The 20,018-nt window shown below is 43.2% G+C and overlaps 1 protein-coding gene across 2 annotated transcripts in view; it reads left to right on the top strand.

Moving 5' to 3' along the window:
* Nucleotides 1–20,018, top strand: part of LOC311150169 (membrane-associated guanylate kinase, WW and PDZ domain-containing protein 3-like) — a 192,940-nt gene that overhangs the window by 30,121 nt on the left and 142,801 nt on the right. The window contains exon 1 of one of the 2 annotated variants that reach the window (XM_084187490.1): nucleotides 3,911–4,918. The exons of the other annotated variant lie outside the window; for it this stretch is intronic. Within the exon in view, the coding sequence (XP_084043616.1) occupies nucleotides 4,915–4,918 (4 nt within the window). The 5' untranslated portion in view covers nucleotides 3,911–4,914. Of the gene's footprint in view, nucleotides 1–3,910; nucleotides 4,919–20,018 lie in introns of those variants that run through there. 2 annotated transcript variants of the gene reach the window in all.

Below are 20,018 nucleotides of genomic sequence, written 5' to 3'. Positions count from 1 at the left end.
TTTGCAGATCTTCTCCAAGTCATTAAGGTTTCGAGGCTGACGTTTGGCAACTCGAACCTTCAGCTCCCTTCACATATTTTCTATGGGATTAAGGTCTGGAGACTGGCTAGGCCACTCCAGGACCTTAATGTGCTTCTTCTTGAGCCACTCCTTTGTTGCTTTGGCCGTGTGTTTTGGGTCATTGTCATGCTGGAATACCCATCTACGACCCATTTTCAATGCCCTGGCTGAGGGAAGGAGGTTCTCACCCAAGATTTGACGGTACATCATCCCTTTGATGCGGTGAAGTTGTCCTGTCCCCTTAGCAGAAAAACACCCCCAAAGCATAATGTTTCCACCTCCATGTTTGACGGTGGGGATGGTGTTCTTGGGGTCATAGGCAGCATTCCTCCTCCTCCAAACACGGCGAGTTGAGTTGATGCCAAAGAGCTCGATTTTGGTCTCATCTGACCACAACACTTTCACCCAGTTCTCCTCTGAATCATTCAGATGTTCATTGGCAAACATCAGACGGGCCTGTATATGTGCTTTCTTGAGCAGGGGGACCTTGCAGACGCTGCAGGATTTCAGTCCTTCACTGCGTAGTGTGTTACCAATTTGTTTTCTTGGTGACTATGGTCCCAGCTGCCTTGAGATCATTGACAAGATCCTCCCGTGTAGTTCTGGGCTGATTCCTCACCGTTCTCATGATCATTGCAACTCCACGAGGTGAGATCTTGCATGGAGCCCTAGGCCGAGGGAGATTGACAGTTATTTTGTGTTTCTTCCATTTGCGAATAATGGCACCAACTGTTGTCACCTTCTCACCAAGCTGCTTGGCGATGGTCTTGTAGCCCATTCCAGCCTTGTGTAGGTCTACAATCTTGTCCCTGACATCCTTGGAGAGCTCTTTGGTCTTGGCCATGGTGGAGAGTTTGGAATCTGATTGATTGATTGCTTCTGTGTACAGGTGTCTTTTATACAGGTAACAAGCTGAGATTAGGAGCACTCCCTTTAAGAGTGTGCTCCTAATCTCAGCTCGTTACCTGTATAAAAGACACCTGGGAGCCAGAAATCTTTCTGATTGAGAGGGGGTCAAATACTTATTTCCCTCATTAAAATGCAAATCAATTTCTAACATTTTTTGACATGCGTTTTTCTGGATTTTTGTTGTTGTTATTCTGTCTTTTACTGTTCAAATAAACCTACCATTAAAATTATAGACTGATCATGTCTTTGTCAGTGGGTAAACGTACAAAATCAGCAGGGGATCAAATACTTAATTCCCTCACTGTAACTTCTTTATTGAGGAAGAATGTACTTACTACGACTGTTAAAATGTGGTTGTCTCACCTAGCTAACTTAAGATGAATGCACTAACTATAAGTCACTCTGAATAAGAGCGTCTGCTAAATGACTGAAATTTAAAATGTAGGACATGGAACTGAAGATCAATCCACTCTTTTCTCCTAGCCTGAAAAACTAGACAACAATGTGCTGCCTAAGTGAATAAGGAGGTGGGAGAACCTCTAGAGGGAGGGGCATGGAAACACTGAACGGAATGGACTCTGGCGTCATTTGACCTATTCAGTCTCATATTTAACACAGTGGGTACACTTCTGTGTCGCTCTCTCTAGAGGCAGGTGTATAACTGAGCTATTAGCCACGACACAAAACTAGCCGCACTTGTTTGTGGGTTTCGGGGAGTTCCTTTTGAGCATTATGTTTCCTCTCCAGCCTGTTTTTCCAGATTTTACACACAGTACTAGTAATGCCATTCTAGCAGAAGGCTGTGATAATTGCAGGACCTGCGGCTCTGAAAGACTGTGTTGTGACACTCAGCGTTTATGCATTGTTTTCTCTTTTCTCCACTGCAGTAACCGATGTGACACCACAGAAAGCTTAGAGAAGAAAGTATCGAGCCGTCTACTCTAACCCACCACCAAGAAAACAATTTGTGCAAATTACAGGAGTAGTTCACATACTATGGGAATGGTTCCTGCTCGGTCTAGTCTTTTGACAGAAACCGTAGCAGTGTGGGGTTTAAGATAACTTATCTCAGGGGTGTCAAACGTACGGCCCGCGGGCCGGATCAGGCCCGCAAACGGGTTTAATCCGGCCCGCGAGATGATAAAAAAAAAAAAAAAAGTATAAGTATAAAGTATAAAAATGCGCTGCAATTTTTCTATAAAATAAACTGCTGTTCCAATTGCGTCCACTGGATGGCGCAATAGCAATTGTGTTAAGCAAGCAAACTGTTTATACCGGGGCAGAGCAAGTAGGTCATGCACGTGCAGCCAATGAGCTACTTTGTTTTGCCCGCAATATTTATTACGGCTTCTACTTTTAACATTATGTGCTTTGGCACCCTCATTGCCCCAATATGTCTCTGTCAAAAAAGAGAAAAGTGGACGCTTTTGCAAATATCAGCCTGACAAGAAACACAGTTGCAGACAGGATTTCCGATCTTTCAGTGGATTTGGACAGCCAGTTGAAGCAAAAAGTAAAGTCATTTATTGCGTTTTCGGTTGCAATTGATGAAAGCACGGACATTAGATGTTGCACAACTGGCAATTTTTTCATCCGCGGAGTTGATGACACATTGACCGTCACCGAGGAGTTCGTGGAGTTGGTGCCGATGACAGATACAACGACAGCAGCTGATATTTTTACCGCACTCGTCGGCGCGCTGGACAGGGTCGGAGTGGACTGGTCCCGCGCTGTCAGCCTGGCTACAGATGGTGCGCCCTCAATGATCGGGAAAAAAGCAGGCGTTGTGACAAAGTTCAGAGAGAAAGTGCAATCTGCAAATGGAGGACGTGATTTTTTGACTTTTCACTGTATTTTGCACCAGGAGGCTTTGTGTTGCAAGTCATTAAAGATGGATAACGTCATGAATTTGGTCATCCAAACTGTTAATTTCATCCGATCCAGAAGCCTGAATCACCGTCAGTTTGACAGCCTTCTCAGAGGGAAAGACCACATCTATGGCCTGCCATACCACACTGAGGTAAGATGGTTAAGCCGAGGTGCTGTGCTGAGGCGTTTCTTTGATTTACGAGAAGAAATTGAACAGTTCATGGAAGAAAAGGGCAAACCAGTGTTAGAATTTCATTCCGCAGAATGGATGCCGGACCTTGCATTTATGGTGGATGTTACAGAGCACCTGAATAACTTGAACAAACAGCTGCAAGGGCGCAACAAAGTTGTCACGCAGTATTATGACAGCATACGTTCTTTCAAGTTGAAGCTGTCATTGTGGGAGACTCAACTTGCCGGTGGTGATGCAGCTCACTTCCCCTGTCTGAAAAATGTGTGCGCGACCCAACATGTGGCAGACATGAAGCGGTTCAAAGATAAAATAACTGGACTGTTACGGGAGTTTGAGCAACGCTTTCAGATTTATGTTTATATTTTTTTATGTTGATGTGCTATTGTTTTTAATTTATTTTATTTTATTTGTATATTTAACCTATTCTTGACTCTGTGGTTCTTGCACTTGTTTGGGGAACAGGATTTCATTATTTTTATCTACATTTCTGCCTGAGAAATGACACCCTGATATAGTTCTGTGATCTGTGAAACAGTTCTGTTAACCACTGAGGCATTGTGTGTTTGTGTTCTTTTTCTTTAGAATTTTCAAATAAACTTGACGTGTTTTATGATTAATAGTGATGATGTGCTTGTACTATTTTGGACACACTGTCCTCAGGCTCCAGCTTTATGTTGTATGTTGATCGTATTAAAACAAAGAAAACAATCTGAAGTTGTTGATTTGAAGTTATATATACCATGATTTTTCCGGTCCGGCCCACTTGGGAATAGATTTTCCTCCATGTGGCCCCTGAGCTAAAATGAGTTTGACACCCCTGACTTATCTGGTTTGGCTCCCATCTCTACCTCGGGTAGACCGCTACAGAACCTGCTGGCCTCTTAGGCTGGGGTTACACAAAGCAACTTACACACAATTTTAGTTGCAGGTTGCAAGTGACATCTCAAGCAACTTTGCTGTTGCATGAAGCAACTCAAACACGATTTTAAATTGCATGCAACAGCCAATCAAATTGAAGCTGCTAAACTCACCACAAATTGTGTTTTATCCAACCGTTGGGTTATTGTAACAGCAAGGATATAGTAGAATGCAGCTTAGCTAGCTAGCCAAAAGGACATTACAAACACCAACACAGCCTGCTAGCAAGCCAAAATGGCATTGCGAACACCAACACAGCTCGCTAGCTAGCTAGCAACGAGCTAACCAAGCTAGCAACGAACTAGGCAAGCTAGCACAGGTCATGGTGGACAATTTGTCTGGACCTCAGCACTCCGTATGCAATGCAGCCCGTGCTGCAGTATGTAGGGCCCTATAAAATCCGCAATGCGGAGAACGCGGACAGAATAAGTATGGCTGTGTTGTAGGGTAGTTGTGTGTGTGTGTGTGGAGACCTGTCCAGTGTTCAGGGACATGTGAACAAGAGGAAGACAGAGGCCAATTATCCAGCTATCATGAACCCTGCTGTCTGTGTCACCCTGGAGAAGAGAGGAAAGGGCTGTCTGACTACCACAGCACTACCACAGATGCCTTCTGCTCTAAACCTATGCCTCAACACACACTCCACACATCATACAGTCAGTGTACTTACCTCTTGAGCCCCCATTTATAGGAATGTGACTGACTGAACGTCACTAGCTGTGGTGGCACACATGCCAGATTGTGTATCGTTGGAGAGGCGTGGGCTGTATGTGTGTGATGATGCTGAGGTGAATGAATCAATGATGTTCACAGCAGTGGGGCTACTCCCAGCCAGCCAGCCGCCAAAGTAGCAGCAAAAGATGGAGATGGCTCAGACAGACAATCCTCCCCTCCCTCCTGCTGATGAGAAATGATCCAGGCTCTACACCGGCCAGGGAGAGCTAGAGTCATCAGGAAACCGCAGTATGGGTAAACATAAGCCCAAATTACTTCAATTGTATACAATCACCAGGAAATGTCATGACATTCTGTGTCTACTGCTGTGATTAGAGTAGATCAAGTCACTCAGCCGTGTCTCTATGCCTCAGTGCCATTATGTTGTAAAGTTGGCTGGTGTGACTGACTGAGGAGTGTGCGTACTGCGTTGTGAGTGCACTTTGAACAGCTGCTGTTTGATGACTCAGATTTTTGCTCTGATATTTTTCTCCGGCTTGGCCTCATGAGGTTTAACAGTGTACTGCTGTGCAGTCAATGGGACTAACAGAGACACTGTAGTATTTGGTGTAGTGACAGTGTGTGTGCGCCAAAGCCTTTTTCTCGATTCTTTCCACTGACCAAAGTCCAGTGCTGCTCGAAATCCAAACCACTGTGATGAGTTTAGTCTCGTTCGATTCTGACTAATTCAGTTCATGCTTGAGCCAATTTGCGGATTGTCAGGCTTGTTCTAACACGTCAATTTCTAGCAAATGCATTTTCTTCATTATTATTTAGGCTTCTTCTGTTTGGAAGTGTGAGAATAAGCTACCTCCAACCCCCGCACCCCCGTCCCTTCACAGCCAGTAAACATGGACTGTGTCAACATTCCTGTGGATGTCTAAACCGAAACCAAGCACCTGTGTTTACCTACTGTACGGTGTCCAGGGTCCACACACGACAACACCACTCTGCGTTAGCCTACATAGTATTTGAACATTAAATAGAGTAGTTGATATTCCTGAGTAATCCAAGTCCGTCACGGCAATCTTTCTGCAAAGTTGAGCACAAAGGAAGCACAAAAAGTACGAAAGTACCCAAAGCCTGAAATTAGGCAGGAATCAACACAGAATGTGGATATGTAGGTTGAATTCCTACTACCGGCCATTGTTAAGGGTAACAATCCTTCGTAGAATTGCTTATATTATTACGAGTATTATTCGTCAATTGTGGGAATACATTTTGATATGCAAGATTTGTTTTTATATGTATATTTTTTTAAATAACTAGATGCGGTACAACCAAGGCGATCTGGTTTTGTACTGTAGGTGGCACCATGTGCTATTTTTAAAGGATGATGTTAAACAAATCAAAATATATTTTATATTTGAGATTCTTCAAATAGCCACCCTTTGCCTTGATGACAGCTTTGCACACTCTTGGCATTCTCTCAACCAGCTTAACCTGGAATGATTTTCCAACAGTCTTGAAGGAGTTCACACATGCTGAGCACTTGTTGGCTGCTTTTCCTTCACTCTGCTGTCCGACTCATCCCAAACCATCTCAATTGGGTTGAGGTCGGGGGATTGTGGAGACCAGGTCATCTGATGCAGCACTCCATCACTCTCCTTCTTGGTAAAATAGCCCTTACACAGCCTGGAGGTGTGTTGGGGCATTGTCCTGTTGGAAAACAAATGATAGTCCCACTAAGCCCAAACCAGATGGGATGGCATATTGCTGCATAATGCTGTGGTAGCCATGCTGGTTAAGTGTGCCTTGAATTCTAAATAAATCACAGACAGTGTCACTAGCAAAGCACCCCCACACCATAACACCTTCTCCTCCATGCTTTACGGTGGGAACTACACATGCAGAGATCATCCGTTCACCCACACCGCGTCTCACAAAGACACGTTGGTTGGAACCAAAAATCTCAAATTTGGACTCCAGACCAAAGGACACATTTGCACCGGTCTAATGTCCATTGCTCGTGTTTCTTGGCCCAAGCAGGTCTCGTCTTCTTATTGGTGTCCTTTAGTAGTGGTTTCTTTGCAGCAATTCGACCATGAATGCCTGATTTTTTTTTTAAATTTTTTTTTATTTAACCTTTATTTAACCAGGTAAGCCAGTTGAGAACAAGTTCTCATTTACAACTGCGACCTGGCCAAGATAAAGCAAAGCAGTGCGATTAAAAACAACAAAAACACAGAATTACATATGGGATAAACAAAACGTACAATAGAAAATCGATATACAGTGTGTGCAAATGTAGTAAGTAATGGAGGTAAGGCAATAAATAGGCCATAGTGCAAAATAATTACAATTTAGTATTAACACTGGAGTGATTGATGTGCAGAAGATGATGTGTAAATGGAGATACTGGGGTGCAAATGAGCAAAATAAATAACAATATGGGTAGTTGGGTGGGCTAATTACAGATGGACTGTGTACAGGTGCAGTGATCGGTAAGCTGCTCTGACAACTGATGCTTAAAGTTAGTGAGGGAGATAAGAGTCTCCAGCTTCAGAGATTTTTGAAGTTCGTTCCAGTCATTGGCAGCAGAGAACTGGAAGGAATGGTGGCCAAAGGAGGTGTTGGCTTTGGGGATGACCAGTGAGGTATACCTACTGGAGTGCATACTACGGGTGTTGCTATGGTGACCAATGAGCAAAGATAAGGCAGGGATTTGCCTAGCAGTGATTTATAGATGACCTGGAGCCAGTGGGTTTGGCGACGAATATGTAGTGAGGGCCAGCCAACGAGAGCGTACAGGTCACAATGGTGGGTAGTATATGGGGCTTTGGTGACAAAACGGATGTCACTGTGATAGACTACATCCAATTTGCTGAGTAGAGTGTTGGAGGCTATTTTGTAAATGACATTGCCTAAGTCAAGGATCGGTAGGATAGTCAGTTTTACGAGGGCATGTTTGGCAGCATGAGTGAAGGAGGCTTTGTTGCGAAATAGGAAGCCGATTCTAGATTTAAGTTTGGATTGGAGATGCTTAATGTGAGTCTGGAAGGAGAGTTTACGGTCTAACCAGACACCTAGGTATTTGTAGTTGTCCACATATTCTAAGTCAGACCCGCCGAGAGTAGTGATTCTAGTAGGGCGGGCGGGTGCAAGCAGCGTTCGATTGAAGAACATGCATTTAGTTTTACTAGCATTTAAGAGCAGTTGGAGGCTACGGAAGAAGTGTTGTATGGCATTGAAGCTTGTTTGGAGGTTTGTTAACACAGTGTCCAATGAAAAGCCAGATGTATACAAAATGGTGTCGTCTGCGTAGAGGTGGATCTGAGAGTCACCAGCAGCAAGAGCGACATCATTGATATACACAAAGAATAGAGTCGGTCCGAGAATTGAACCCTGTGGCACCCCCATAGAGACTGCCAAAGGTCCAGACAACAGGCCCTCCGATTTGACACATTAAACTCTATCTGAGAAGTTGTTGGTGAACCAGGCGAGGCAGTCATTTGAGAAACCAAGGCTATTTAGTCTGCCAATAAGAATGCGGTGATTGACAGAGTCGAAAGCCTTGGCCAGGTCGATGAAGAAGGCTGCACAGTACTGTCTTCTAGCGATCGCGGTTATAATATCGTTTAGGACCTTGAGCGTGGCTGAGGTGCACCCATGATTCACACAGTCCCCTCTGAACAGTTAATGTTGATGTGTCTGTGACTTGAACTATGAAGCATTTATTTGGGCTGCAATTTCTGAGGCTGGTAACTCTAATGAACTTATCCTTTGCAGCAGAGGTAACTCTGGGTCTTCCTTTCCTGTGGCGGTCCTCATGAGAGCCAGTTTCATCATAGCGCTTGATGGGTTTTGCGACTGCACTGTAAGAAACTTTTAAAGTTCTTGAAATTGTCCGTATTGACTGACCTTCATGTTTTAAAGTAATAATGGTCTGTTTTTTCTCTTTGCCTTATTTGAGCTGTTCTTGCCATAATATGGACTTGGTCTTTTACCAAATAGGGTTATCTTCTGTATACCCCCCGTACCTTGTCACAACACAACTGATTGGATCAAATGCATTAAGAAGGAAAGAAATTCCACGAACTAACTTTTAAGAAGGTACACCTGTTAATTGAAATGCATTCCAGGTGACTATCTCATGAAGCTGGTTGAGAGAATGCCAAGAGTGTGCAAAGCTGTCATCAAGGCAAAGGGTGGCTATTTGAAGAATCTCAAATATAAAATATATTTTGATTTTGTTTAACACCATCCATTTAAAAGAGCATATTGCTTACTACATGATTCCATATGTGTTATTTCATAGTTTTGATGTCTTTTTTTATTCTACAATGTAAAAAATAGTAAAAATAAAGGAAAACCCTTGACTGAGTAGGTGTGTCCAAACTTTTTACTGGTAGTGTAGGTACAGCAAATCCCCTTATTGTATGGGACACTTTTAAATGTGCCTTTAGAGGCCATGCAATTCAATACTCATCTTTAAAACAAAAACAATTCAAAGGAGTTCATTTTAAAAAAGGAAATAGAGGAACTAACAGTACAGATAGATAGCAATAAAAACGAACATAGAGGCACAGAATAAGTTAGAGGAAAAACTAAAATAACTTCAAGAAAGTTTCAATGTAATATATATAAATATAGCAATGGATGGAATATGGGGGAAAATGCACCAACATTTTTAAATATCTTCAACATAGAAGTGTTACCAAAAAGAATTTACAGAAACTTGTTACAAATGACGGAGTCATCCATGATTCGCAAAACAATAGGAAGCAAAGTACTTTAAGTACTTTACTTTTTTCAGTCTCCTCCATTTCCACTAACTGAAGTTAATTGTAAGGATTTTTTTCTATTAATAGTGTAAAATTAACATCTATACAGAAAGACTCATGTGAAGGCCTAATTACAGAGGAGGAACTTCTAGATTAAATTAAAGCCTTCAAATCCGGGGAAACTCCAGGGCTGGATGGCATACCAGTTGAGGTATATCAAATATATTTTGATGTACTCAAAGGTCCGTTATTAACATGTTTTAACCACTCCTATTAAAATGGTAGACTATTAGATACTCGGCAAGAAGGTCTGATTTCAATATTACTGAAACTGGACCCAGATGGTAAATATAAAGATCCAGTCCACCTAAAAAACTGCAGATCCCTTGTTGTGATGCCAGAATCCTAGCAAAAACCTGGAAGTGGAAGCTTAAGTACAGTTGAAGTCGGAAGTTTACATACAACTTAGCCAAATACATTTAAACACAGTTTTTCATAATCCCTGACATTTAATCCTAGTAAAGATTCCCTGTTTTAGGTCAGTTAGGATCACCACTTTATTTTAAGAATGTGAAATGTCAGAATAATAGTAGAGAGATTGATTTATTTCAGCTTTTTTTTTTTTTTCATCACATTCCCAGTGGGTCAGACATTTACATACACTCAATTAGTATTTGGTAGCATTGCCTTTAAATTGTTTAACTTGGGTCAAACGTTTTGGGTAGCCTTCCACAATAAGTTGGGTGAATTCTGGCCCATTTCTACTGTAGGCCTCCTTGCTCGCACACGCCTTTTCAGTTCTGTCCACAAATTGTCTATAGGATTGAGGTCATGGCTTTGTGATGGCCACTTCAATACCTTGACTTTGTTGCCCTTAAGCCATTTTGCCACAACTTTGGAAGTATGCTTGGGGTCATTGTCCATATGGAAGACCCATTTGCGACCAAGCTTTAACTTCCTGACTGATGTCTTGAGATGTTGCTTCAATATATCCACGTAATTTTCCTTCCTCATGATGCCATCTATTTTGTGAAGTGCACCAGTCCCTCCTGCAGCAAAGCACCCCCACAGCATGATGCTGCCACACCCGTGTTCCACGGTTGGGATGGTGTTCTTCGGCTTGCAAGCGTCCCCCTTTTTCCTCCAAACATAACGAAGGTCATTATGGCCAAACAGTTCTATTTTTGTTTCATCAGACCAGAGGACATTTCTCCAAAAAGTACGATCTTTGTCCCCAAGTGCAGTTGCAAACCGTAGTCTGGCTTTTTTATGGCGGTTTTGGAGCAGTGGCTTCTTCCTTGCTGAGCGGCCTTTCAGGTTATGTTGATATAGGACTCGTTTTACTGTGGATATAGATACTTTTGTACCTGTTTCCTCCAGCATCTTCACAAGGTCCTTTGCTGTTGTTCTGTGATTGATTTGCACTTTTCGCAGCAAAGTACGTTCATCTCTAGGAGACAGAACATGTCTCCTTCCTGAGCGGTATTTTTCATTTTTCATTTTTTTGTCATTTAGCAGACGCTCTTATCCAGAGCGACTTACATGAGCAATTAGGGTTAAGTGCCTTGCTCAAGGGCACATTGACAGATTTTTCACCTAGTCGGCTCGGGGATTTGAACCAGCAACCTTTCGGTTACTGGCACAACGCTTTTTATAACCACTAAGCTACCTGCCGCCCATGACGGTATGACGGCTGCGTGGTCCCATGGTGTTTATACTTGCGTACTATTGTTTGTACAGATGAACGTGGTACCTTCAGGCATTTGGAAATTGCTCCCAAGGATGAACCAGACTTGTGGAGGTCTACAATTTTTTTTCTGAGGTCTTGGCTGATTTCTTTTGATTTTCCCATGATGTCAAGCAAAGACCGGTACACCTCCAATTGACTCAAATGATGTCAATTAGCCTATCAGAAGCTTCTAAAGCCATGACATCATATTCTGGAATTTTCCAAGCTGTTTAAAGGCACAGTCAACTTAGTGTATGTGAACTTCTGACCCACTGGAATTGTGATACAGTGAATTATAAGTGAAATAATCTGTCTGTAAACAATTGTTGGAAAAATTACTTGTGTCATGCACAAAGTAGATGTCCTAACCGACTTGCCAAAACGATAGTTTGTTAACAAGAAATTTGTGGAGTGGTTGAAAAAACTAGTTTTAATGACTCCAACCTAAGTGTATGTAAACTTCCGACTTCAACTGTATTGTTGTCCATTAGTTTACTCCAATTAAGGGAGGGGTGGTAGCGTTATATAAAAACAAATATTGAAAATAATATATATTTACAGAAAATAATATATGGGGGATTGGAAATGATGCAGACAATTACAATGATAGAAGCCACAATCTATCAGCAATATTAAAGCTGATCTACCCCCTAAAAAATGATAAATAAATAAAAAACGTGATTATGCTGGCAAGGCAACTCCCCGTACTGTAGTAGAGCAAATCCCACAGTACCAGAATGACGCTGAAACTTGATTTTTTACTTTAAAAACAGATTTACTTGAACATTGTAGATTTAAAGTTTGGTAACAGAATGACATGAACACTCCCTCAGTTGGTGACCACGATTTCCAAAAACTCTTAAATATCTACTCTGAATTAAGATTTAAAGATGTCTGCAGAAAGAATGGTTGAGTTTGAAATATCTATTTTCGTATTGAACTACAGTAAGTGACGTGGATCAACACCTGGTAACAGAATGATGGTAACAGAATGACATCATGGTCCCTGATCTGTAATATCGTCCTTTGCATGTTTGGTTATTATTCTACACAATGGCTATTATTTTAATGAGCTCCGCCTACAAACAAGACTACATTTGGTTGGACCGGAATATTTCGCATCACTGTACAGCTCATTTCAAGAGAAGGTTAACTTTTCATAATGTGCTCAGAGGCCAAAACTCTCATTGGTGAAATTAGCCTTTTTGAAGTCGTTGTAGCTTTGAAATGATTTATAAGAGCAGATGATATTGAGCAGATTATGTAAATTGAAGTGCATTTTTTGAAAGTTGGAACCTGTAGTCTCTCTCTCTCTCTCTCTCTCTCTCTGTCTCTCTCTCTTTTCTGCTTTGACTCCTATTGTGGACCAGCCTCACTATACACTGTTCTGTCCATTCAGTATGGTGAACAACATCTCCACTCGTCTCCAGGCTCTGCTTGGCACCAGAAGGCAGCAATGTGAGAGTGACAATTGGCTCTATTGGATAACAATCTCCTCTAAGTGTGTTTGTCACCGACTCACCATTCTGAAATGGACCTGCTAGTATAGGGAGACTGGAGAAATGGTTTGTGAGCTGCAGAGGCTGCAGTGGAGGTGTTATTTGAGCCATATAGCCTGGTGAATAATGGAAATGTTTTACTAGACCTTCCCTAAGTCAACCTCTAGCTTGTTCAGCTGTCAGGCTTGGAATGCATGTACGGGAGTTTGAAGGGCACCGCCTCTTTCTCACACACACTCAGTTTCATTCAGCCCTTCAAGTTAGTTCAGTGTGCCAGCGGCCAAGTGAAGTGGGTCACACCTTGTGCCAGCCAAACACTCTATCAGTGCCTCCAGGCAATATGTCTTACATCAGACTGGGTAACAATTAGTACATTCACTCCCAAAACTTCAGGAAATGTTTCTTGTGAGATTGGGAGGGAACCAGGAGTGATTTGTTGGAGGTTATTGTTCTCTCCCTGCAGTCTCCCAAGTGCCAGGACAGGCATTAAGGAGGGAGGAAGCAGACTGTTCTCTGTGTGTGTGTGTGTGTGTGTGTGTGTGTGTGTGTGTGTGTGTGTGTGTGTGTGTGTGAGGATGAGGTGGTGTACATTGCGTGCCTGGCTGACGCTCGTTTCAGGGTCAGGGGAAGAACAACAGGAGTGTTAGCAGCAGATGCAGCTCGCTTGGCTGGAACCCCAGCTGTGCCGTTAGTTAAAGGACCCCTCCTCCCCACTCCAACACACACACACACACCATTTACTCATACTTCACAACACAATGACTTGGCACTGCTCGCTGAACTGTCAAGAAGTGTGTGTGGGAAATGAAGGAAAGGGTGGATACATGAGTCTGCAGTTTGTCTATCCGTCTGCCATGAGAAGTTAGTGAGCATTCATGCATGGGCTTCAAGTCTAAGCTTTTAGTGCAACAATGTGTACTTTAGAGTTCTAGTTGTCTGTGTTTTTGTCTCCTCTCTTCCTCCTCTTCTCCCTCTCTTTATAACTAGTTTAGTGAAGCCCATACTGTGTGTGAAAGCCGTACCAGTGTAGAACATTGTTGTAAAATGAAAGAGCTCCTTTTCTCCCTGTGACCGATGCAACAGGTGTAGAGCTGTCACAGTAACACATACCGAGGCACTAGGACATTATCCCACTGTGTGTGTGTTCAGCCCAGCCAGCAGCAAACAAAGACCTCTTTAAATTCCTTGTCGATACTCCCCCCATCATGCAGCCTGTGTTTCCTGACATTTCTCACAGTCCATTCCACTGCCTGCTAATTTCAAGGACTTTCTCCACGCATGCCTCACCTGCCGCTCTGCTCTGTCTGCTCCCTCCCTCACTCGCTCCTCTCCTCTCTGTTTCCCTCCCTCGCTCCTCTGGAGCCGAGCCAGGGGCGATTTATAATTTGGAGCAGTTTTAGTGGGAATGGGGACGTTTGTGTAAAAAGGCCATGCTCAAATCTTTCTCCCTGACTGACACGCCTTTAGCAAGGTCTGTCTTTCCACACACACTAAAGGAGGACAGATCAGATTGAATTATCCATCTTGATCCATTCTGATTTGCAGCAGCTGGCAGGGGTGTCTTGCAGAGGTGGTGTCTGAAGTGGTGTGTGTGTGTGTGTGTGTGTGTGTGTGTTGTGGCGTGCCTTTTGTAATATGCACGTGGCAAGAAAGGGTATGCACCACCACCCACTGTTCTCCACCTTGAGAACAGTATTGATCTCTGGCTCCATTCCTATATATGCATTGATCAGCATTGCGGTGGTCGACCCCTTAGTCAATACTGCATTAAAGCTGAGGCCCGACAGAATCCCTAGCGCTGCACTTCTGCTGAAGGACTGAAGGAATGTGTATCAAATGGCACCCTATTCCCTATATATGAGCCCATAGGACTCTGGTCAAAAGTAGTTCACTATATATGGAATAGGGTGCCATTTGGGCACAGCTATGGACTGAAAGACAGGCCGCGATGTTAATTCCTGACTGTCAGGACCCTGTCGCTCACAGAGGACGGCCGGACAGCCTCAGATAGAGCGAGAAGCCTCCAGTCCTCTGCTGAGCTCAGCCTCCCTCTGCACAACCTGCCATCAGCCCATCACATCAACCAGCAGGGCCAAGGATGTGTCCCCCAGTCTTGGACCTGCCTCACTTCATCTTCATCCTCCACCCTCCCACTAAGAGCTGGTCCAGAGGCAGCTTGAGGCACTCTGAAAAATCATTGTGTAATTAAGAACGTAAAGAGTTCCCGTCGTCCGTTCCAAGCTTCTGAGACAACAGTCCTCCCCTCCCACTTTGATGTGTTCATTTGTCTTTGCAATTAAGAAAAGCAAACCTCAGAGCTCCAGGAATTCTAAATCCATCCACTCCCTCCTCTGCTTGGAAGCACCTATCTGCAGTCTGCAGCCAGCCAGTATGATGAATTTGCCTTGTGAAGCCTCCTCTCCACACCAAACGTATTTGGTTTCACAGTGTAGATAATGCTATTATGGTGCGTTGCTCCTTTTGTGCAGCGGCAACGCCATTGCAGAAACCATTTGTGAGAGGAGAAGAGGCTGTAGGGAGCAGAGTGTTTCCAGCAGGGCCTCTGAACAATAGACCTTACTGTGTTTATCAGCCAGGCTGTGCTCACTGCTATGTAAACAGGAACGGGACATCAGGGTCTGCCAGAAAATGCTGGCTATAATGAACAAGGGGCCTTGATAGATCTGTGTTGCCCATCCATTTTTACTTGTTTATTGTTCCATTTTATCTCGTTACAACCTAGCTTCTTCTTGTCCCAAGCCATGATGCGGTGGTGTCTGTAATCAACTGATGTTAACTGGATAGGGTATTACTTGTAAGATCTTCCCCGCTGCTACTGCCCATCGCTCCTCTTCTGCTGCCTCATGTTGTATTTATCTGGAAATGTTACAACCCAGAACAAGGCAGCTTCAGCACTCTGGCCGGTCCAGACCTGGAGAACCATGGAGCTACAGTACAGCTCTTTGCAGCACCTGTCATATCTGTTTTGTGCCTGCACAGGCTCTGGGCTAGGCAGGGTTAGGGAGTGCCGGTAAGCAATGTCCTTTTGGCTCAGCCTTACCCATATACAGGTTTAGTTGACGGGTCTTGGATGAGCGTATCATCCTCATCTGACCTGTGGTTTGTTGTTATATTTGGGGCCGCAAACCTCAAATGGCAGACAAATCCCATGTTTTTGAGAGTAGCGTACATCTGATTAAAAAGGTCTCCATAAGCCATTCGTACATCATTGAATTCCAAAATGTATTCCCTGTACCACTCTAGTTTAATTGAACTTCAGAAAAAATACAAACAGCAATTTTCTTGATGGATGAAGTCAAAGAACCTGACTATTTTGGTCAGCTAAATCTACTGTAGGCATGTCTACAATCACGACTAGGCAGTAATTAATTGTTCCCCATAGATAGAGATCAATGAGATGGTCCCAGGGCGCTTATTAACTGCTGATTTATGCTCATTTAATGGTCATCATTTTGTACTGCGAAGAAGAGAAAATGCTTACAAACAGCATACACAAAGAGAAGCTGAAGGCTCTGTATTGATTCGCTAGAAAAGGCTTGTGAAATACAAAAGGAAAGACCAATTTGAACACCCTCCTCCCTCTTCAGGGTAGCCTACTGTAGTGTAGGTTGCTCTCTGCGTTTGACTCTATCCCTTTAAGTAAACACCAGAGGAAAGCTCTCTCATCTCTCTGAGCTGAGGCACGTTCGCCTGCTCTCGCCCACGTGTCTTAGTCAGGGCTGCTGACATCCACTACTACGCTACACTACGCATCCTTAGCTAAGGTAGTGACTCAGTAGCTCATTATCCCTTAGTGACCCCACTCTCCTACAATCCCCATCCTGTTCTCTGTTGATGATGACGAAGATGTTGAGGATGGTGTTGACAATGGCTTTTGTCTCTCTCGCCCCACTGCCACAGCTGCCCCCTCCTCCCTCCCCTCCCCTAGCTGCCCCCTCCTCCCTCCCCTCCCATGTCCTCCTCTCTGAGCCTGGTTGTCATAGTTCCCAGGGGTCTGACAGTGACAGGCAGAGGAGAACCCACGTGAGACGGCCGTAGGAACGCTAATGACCTCACAGAGCAGTAACCTCACGGATGGAATAACCCAGATCTGTCACCTGATATCTGGATGACCGTCCGTCCGCAGCACAGACCAAAATACATCCACTACTGGACTAACTGTATACATCACTATAGGGCTCATAGGCCTGGTCTCTACCTTTTACCACCCAATGAAGCATCCAGCTATTAGTCCCTCTATAACTTATTTTAGGTTTGTACATAGCTATTTTGGTGATTAGAGTTCACCTTCTAGGTTGAGTCCGAGTTTCTTAGAATGCTGCTGAAAAATGTGTTCCGTGAATATAATAGGTGTAGTATAACGTTAAATCACTTCTTGAACTATCCCATTATTCTCAGGGTGCATGTATGTTGGACCTGGCTGACCCCGAGGGACAGACACAGGCACGGAGAAATGAATCAATAGCTGGAGTAGTGTCTGATGGGGGTGACTGCGGTCAGAACAACCGGCTCCATGGGGAACACATCCATAACACATCCATCAACATTAGTGTCACCTAGGTCTCAGAAGAATTGGGGCCAGGCAGAAATCTTGAGTTCCAAGAAATAAACCTACCCTCCATGTTCCAGTGGAACCGAAGCCGTGTCCTCCTCCCCTCTCCAGAGTCCCAACCTGGGGTTGGCAGGTAACACTCTGCAATCTCTGGTGCAATCAACATTTCCAGCTCTGCTCTGCACTCTCCCTACCGGCAATTTGGCTCTGAGGCATCCTTCATTATCGTAGCTGCTTGCTGCTCAGATAAGGGGTTGGCTGGAAAGTAGAGGCAGGCTGTGTGTGGAGGTTTGAAGTGGGGGGCACTGGGGAACCAGAGGGCATGGGAGGGAGGTAGAGAGTAAGGGCTCTGCTTGGGTAGATGGACATGTACAGTAGGGCCCAGAAACAGGGCTGTGGGTACAAGACTCTAAACGAATGATGCCCCTCTATCGGTTGATCCTGGGCCTGGGCGATATATCGAATGAATTTGATTAATTCTAATTTGTTTTTCTGCAATATTCCAAATGCCTGAATTGCAATAATATATTATTTTTTTTAAGAAAAAGAAAAGATGAACGTTTATGTCCGCTGGTCTCGTTGTCTCCTGGTCTCCTTCGTGCCATCTGTGCTGTGTGCACCTTCCCATTTACACCAGAGATCTATATATAATGACAAGATGCTCATGTTTCCCAAAGGTAGGCAACACATTTATGTCCAAATTAAGCCCATAGAAACGCATTGAGTTTATTTAGGACAGATTTTGGTGAGAGTGAAACCTTTCGCTTTTTCCTCTCTCTTTACACACACACACGCACCAAGCCTCTCCCCCTGCCACTCACACAACAAAGATGAGAGATCACTTCCGCTCCGACAAGCGGGTTTCAACTCGCTACTTGCATTTTGAGGTTTGGTCCAACAGAATCGGTCATATGGAAACCAAAACACTTTGAGACATGATTTTACTGTAATAGAGGATAAGTTAACTTTTCTAACGATACCCTTTATGTCTCAACTGCTCAAATTGCGCACAGAGCAGACACTACTAAAACGGGAGTATCAATGAACATTGATGCCTGCTACAAGAAGTTAGTCATTATCAGTGAATGTGCATTATGCATGGTTATGGTTACATTTTTTACAAAAAGGGCAAATTCATAGACAAACTTGAAAGCCAGATCAGTGATTATTGCAAAAAAAAGCAGGTAAAACTATTTTGATCAAATTAAATGATTAGTGGATTTTATGGTTGTGGAAGGCTTATATTTAGCCTAGGTATAATTTCACAAGTCCTGAATTCATTAAATTATTATATGCAGTGTATTTGACCTAATTGTACAACAAAGCTTATCGACACAAAGTGCCTTCAGAAAGTATTCATACCCCTTGACTTATTCCACATTTTGTTGTTACAGCCTGAATTCTAAATTGATTAAATATAATTATTTCTCACCCATCTACACACAATACCCCATAATGACAAAGTGAAAACATGTTTTTAGAAATGTTTGCAAATGTATTGAAAATGAAATGCAGAAAGATCTAATTTACATAAGTATTCACACACCTGAGTCAATACTTAGTAGAAGCACCTTTAGGTTGTTGTCCTGCTGAAAGGTGAATTCATCTATTGGAAGGCAGACTGAACCCGGTTTTCCTCTAGGATTTTGCCTGTGCTTATAGCTGTATTCCGTTTATTTTTATCCTAAAGAACTCACTAGTCCTTGCCAATGACAAGTATACCTATAACATGACGCAGCTACCACCATGCTTGAAAATATGAAGTGGTACTCAGTGATGTATTGTGTTGGATTTGCCCCAAATATAACACTTAGTATTCAGGACAAAAAGTTCATTTCTTTGCCACATTTTTTCCAGTGTACTTCCTCTCTGGCTACTGAGTTAGGAAGGATGCCTGTATCTTTGTAGTGACTGGGTGTATTGATACGCGAGGCATTGAAAAACCTCCCTGGTCTTTGAGGTTGAATCTGTGCTTGAAATTCACTACTCTATTCAGGGACCTTTTTAAAGTTCATTTTATGTGTGGGGTACAGAGGTGGGGTAGTCATTCAAAAATTATGTTCACCACTATTATTGAACGAATGAGTCCATGCATTTATTAGGCTATTTGTTAAGCAAATTTTTACTCTTGAACTTATTTAGGCATGCCATAACAAAGGGGTTGAATACTTATTGACTCGAGACATTTCAGCTTTATATTTTTTATTCATTTAAAAACATGTCTACAAACAAAGTTCCACTTTGACAGTATAGGGTATTGTGTGTAGAACAGTGACTGACACAAAAACTCAATTTAATAAATGTTTTATTCAGGCTGTAACGCAACAAAATGTGGCCAAAGTAAAGGGGTGTGATTACTTTCTGAAGGCACTAGATATCGTGAATTGTCCACAAGTATTTAAAAAAAAAATGTTTAGGCCATATCGCCCAGACCTACCTGATCCCCCAAACTGTTTAGTGCCAACTCCTATGGCCGTTGACATGCCACAACCTTTTACGATGTTATAAAGCACAAACATAATTGGGACCAGGCTAGGGATGTTCTGTACACAGGGGAATCTGATATAAGGGCATCAGGTAAGGAGGAACTCGATGTGTATAATGTTGCCTCTCATGACTGTGTTTGCATGTCAGGCAGCATGAGGTGACTGCCGGGATGGGCTCTGCATGGTCAATCCGACATCTGCAGTGGCTGTACAGCATTTACTGCGATGCGGTCTCCGCAGAAGTCTGAGCATTCATACTTCTTGCGCTTCAGGGAGCTTTCGTACACATCCAATAAATTGGTCTGCACCGCACCACTTGTAGTAATTCAGGGCTAATCTCTATA

This window comes from Coregonus lavaretus, assembly GCF_964263955.1.
Source record: "Coregonus lavaretus genome assembly, chromosome: 22".
Lineage (NCBI taxonomy): Eukaryota > Metazoa > Chordata > Actinopteri > Salmoniformes > Salmonidae > Coregonus > Coregonus lavaretus.
Note: the sequence above shows the minus strand (reverse complement) of the source record. Positions and strands in the feature narration are given on the sequence as shown.